The 2685-nt window shown below is 37.7% G+C and overlaps 1 protein-coding gene across 1 annotated transcript; it reads left to right on the forward strand.

The window, feature by feature from the left end:
• The first annotated feature begins 516 nt into the window (after positions 1-516).
• LOC133329527 (cytochrome c oxidase assembly protein ctaG-like) lies at positions 517-1562 on the forward strand. Its single transcript, XM_061538002.1, has 3 exons — positions 517-759; positions 814-1137; positions 1401-1562. Exons 1-3 carry the CDS (start codon positions 517-519, stop codon positions 1560-1562), a joined length of 729 nt encoding a protein of 242 aa, XP_061393986.1.
• Positions 1563-2685: the final 1123 nt, after the last annotated feature.

A 2685-nucleotide genomic window follows, 5' to 3' on the forward strand; every position in this document is an offset into this window, starting at 1 on the left:
TAACAAATGTTACCGTTTTCTTGGCAATCGCTATAGTTTGAAAGTCACTATAAACGAAAGAACTATTAATTGCTTTGAATTTTTTGAAGAAATTTTTTTTTTTTAAATCCAGGATTTTTTGGTGGGAAATTTTTCAAAAATAAATATTATTTTTAGTCAATAAATACCGTTAGTAAAATATTAACAATAATTAATATATTAAATAAATCATTCCCTGCATTACAGTTTGAAAGGCAGCATCTATAAGTTTTAAGTTTTAACTCCACGACCGGTATCTTGTTGATTCCCCCATTCCACACGTATTCTTGACACTCAATTTTTAGCTCAGCTGTTTTTCTTCTTTTAGCCGTTCCCACCCCTTTCGTAACACTTAACAGCTGTTCTAACCTCGCAATGATTACAAAATGAATTCCATTTAGTGAATAGTTCCTTTGAACCACCACTACGTTCAGGAACGACAGACTCCTCGGAAAAAAGAGACCCATTTAAACCCACTTCCAACCTAGATTAAATAAAATGTTACGCTTTATAGGTCAGCTAAGTTCAAAATGTCTGCGTTCCAGTGTAAAAACAACAACAACCCGTTCATATTCGCTGCAAACACCACGACCATCACAACGAACAGGCGGTAGTGGACCGGGTGCTGAGTCTATTAGGAAAACAAATTTAAGGTCCACACTTTACTATGTCACTGCGGGAGGTGTTTTAATTGTGGGTTTAAGTTATGCCGCCGTGCCGCTATACCGAATGTTCTGTCAGGTAAGCAATTCGATATGAAAAGAAAATCATAAAATATTTCTTCCTCCTTTGTAGGCCTATAGTTATGGTGGCACCACTAGTCAGGGTCACGATGCCGAAAAAGTCGAAACAATGGAAAAGGTTAAAGATCGCATTATCAAAGTGCGTTTCAATGCCGATGTTGCCTCTTCGATGCGTTGGAATTTCCGTCCCCAACAATATGAAATTAAAGTGGCTCCGGGTGAGACAGCTTTAGCATTTTATACGGCAAAAAATCCTACAGATCATCCGGTCATTGGTATAAGTACCTATAATGTGGTGCCATTCGAGGCGGGGGCGTATTTTAATAAGATACAATGCTTTTGTTTCGAGGAGCAGCAATTGAATCCACACGAGGAGGTGGGTTTTGTATTTAAAATTAATTTTTGAAACTATGGAGATGGACTGGGATCGATTTGATCTACCCTTGGTACAAAAATTATTAGCACAGTGTATGAATTTTAATGGAATATCAGTGAAGGGATTTTCGGTGTCATATACATATATCGGGAATTTATTAACTTCCCCCCACACCCTGACGTAATCGGATCGATCCCAATCCAGCTCCTATATTCTACTTATGCCTGATTTTTTTCTCACAATTTTTTTTTTGTTAATTTTAGGTCGACATGCCTGTCTTCTTCTACATTGACCCTGAGTATGTCAAAGATCCGAAATTGGAAAATGTCGATAGCATTACGTTGTCCTATACCTTCTTTGAGGCTAGAGAAGGTTTGAAATTAAATTTCCCCGCTTATGCAAAACCCCATACAGCGGCAGCGTGAACCTAATTTAATTGTTTGTTATTTAATAATTGTAAATAAATTTTTGAAATTGTTGTGAACAAAATTTGAGATATGAAATCGAACAAAACGATATATGGAAACCCTAAGTGGGGGCCACACTAAAAAGTCGACCAATAATGATGATTTTTGACAGGAAGATTTGATATCTACTGAGAACCCAAAATATCAAATTACAGCCAAACATCGAAATTTGGGAAGTATTGTTATATTTGGGACTAGGCTTAAGGGAACCCCCCCCCCCCCCCCCCCCCCCCCCCCCCCCCCCCCCCCCCCCCCCCCCCCCCCCCCCCCCCCCCCCCCCCCCCCCATTCTCCATTTTTTATTTTTAAGATTTTAAATTGGCTGTTAAATGAATACCAATGCTTGTTAAGGTTTGTAACTTGGCACATATATATTTGAAGATTTAAAGAAGAAGAAAAATAATTTACCAAAAGTTGTTGTTGTTGTTTTGTTGTTGTTTTTTGGGTTCAAAGAAAAGACGATATTTTCGATGGCGGGCATGATAACTCCTCACTGGAACATCGGAATCCGAAAATTCCAACTGTGTTAGAAAGAGGACATGTCTGGCTCTCGTATGAACTAGGATTATTGACTTCGCACAACAATTAACAAAATGGCGGAACTTTGAAAATTTTTTTATATAAAATCGCCTATTTTTTACCACAAACTAAGTTAAAAAATAAGGAAGATCTTCACCGATTGGCTTTATCCTAGTTCATACGAGAGCTACACACTCCCAGAGAAACGTGTCAAAATTTGAAACCGATTGGATTACTAGTTTTTGAGTTATCGTGCCCGCCATTCGTTTTGAGAAAAACGCGTTTAAAGGTTGAGAAGCCCTTTAGCCGTCACTTGATGCTGACACAATAAATCGGCTATATCTTCAAGAGTTCTTGAGATTTTCACTTGAAATTTTGTAGGAACATTCTAGAATTAGAGTAGATTCGAATTAAATCAAAAAATTTTTTGACACCGAGAATGGGGGGGTCCCCTTAAAAGAGAACCAATATCGAAATTTTTTCATAGGAAATTTTGCTATATATTGAGAACCCATCATATAAAATTACAGCCAAATCGGTTGAAAACGTGACAAAATCTCCAC

Source organism: Musca vetustissima, unplaced genomic scaffold (assembly GCF_032173495.1).
Source record: "Musca vetustissima isolate MV318-11 ecotype Yass unplaced genomic scaffold, APGP_CSIRO_Mvet_v1 utg1268, whole genome shotgun sequence".
In the NCBI taxonomy this organism is placed as follows: Eukaryota; Metazoa; Arthropoda; class Insecta; order Diptera; family Muscidae; genus Musca; species Musca vetustissima.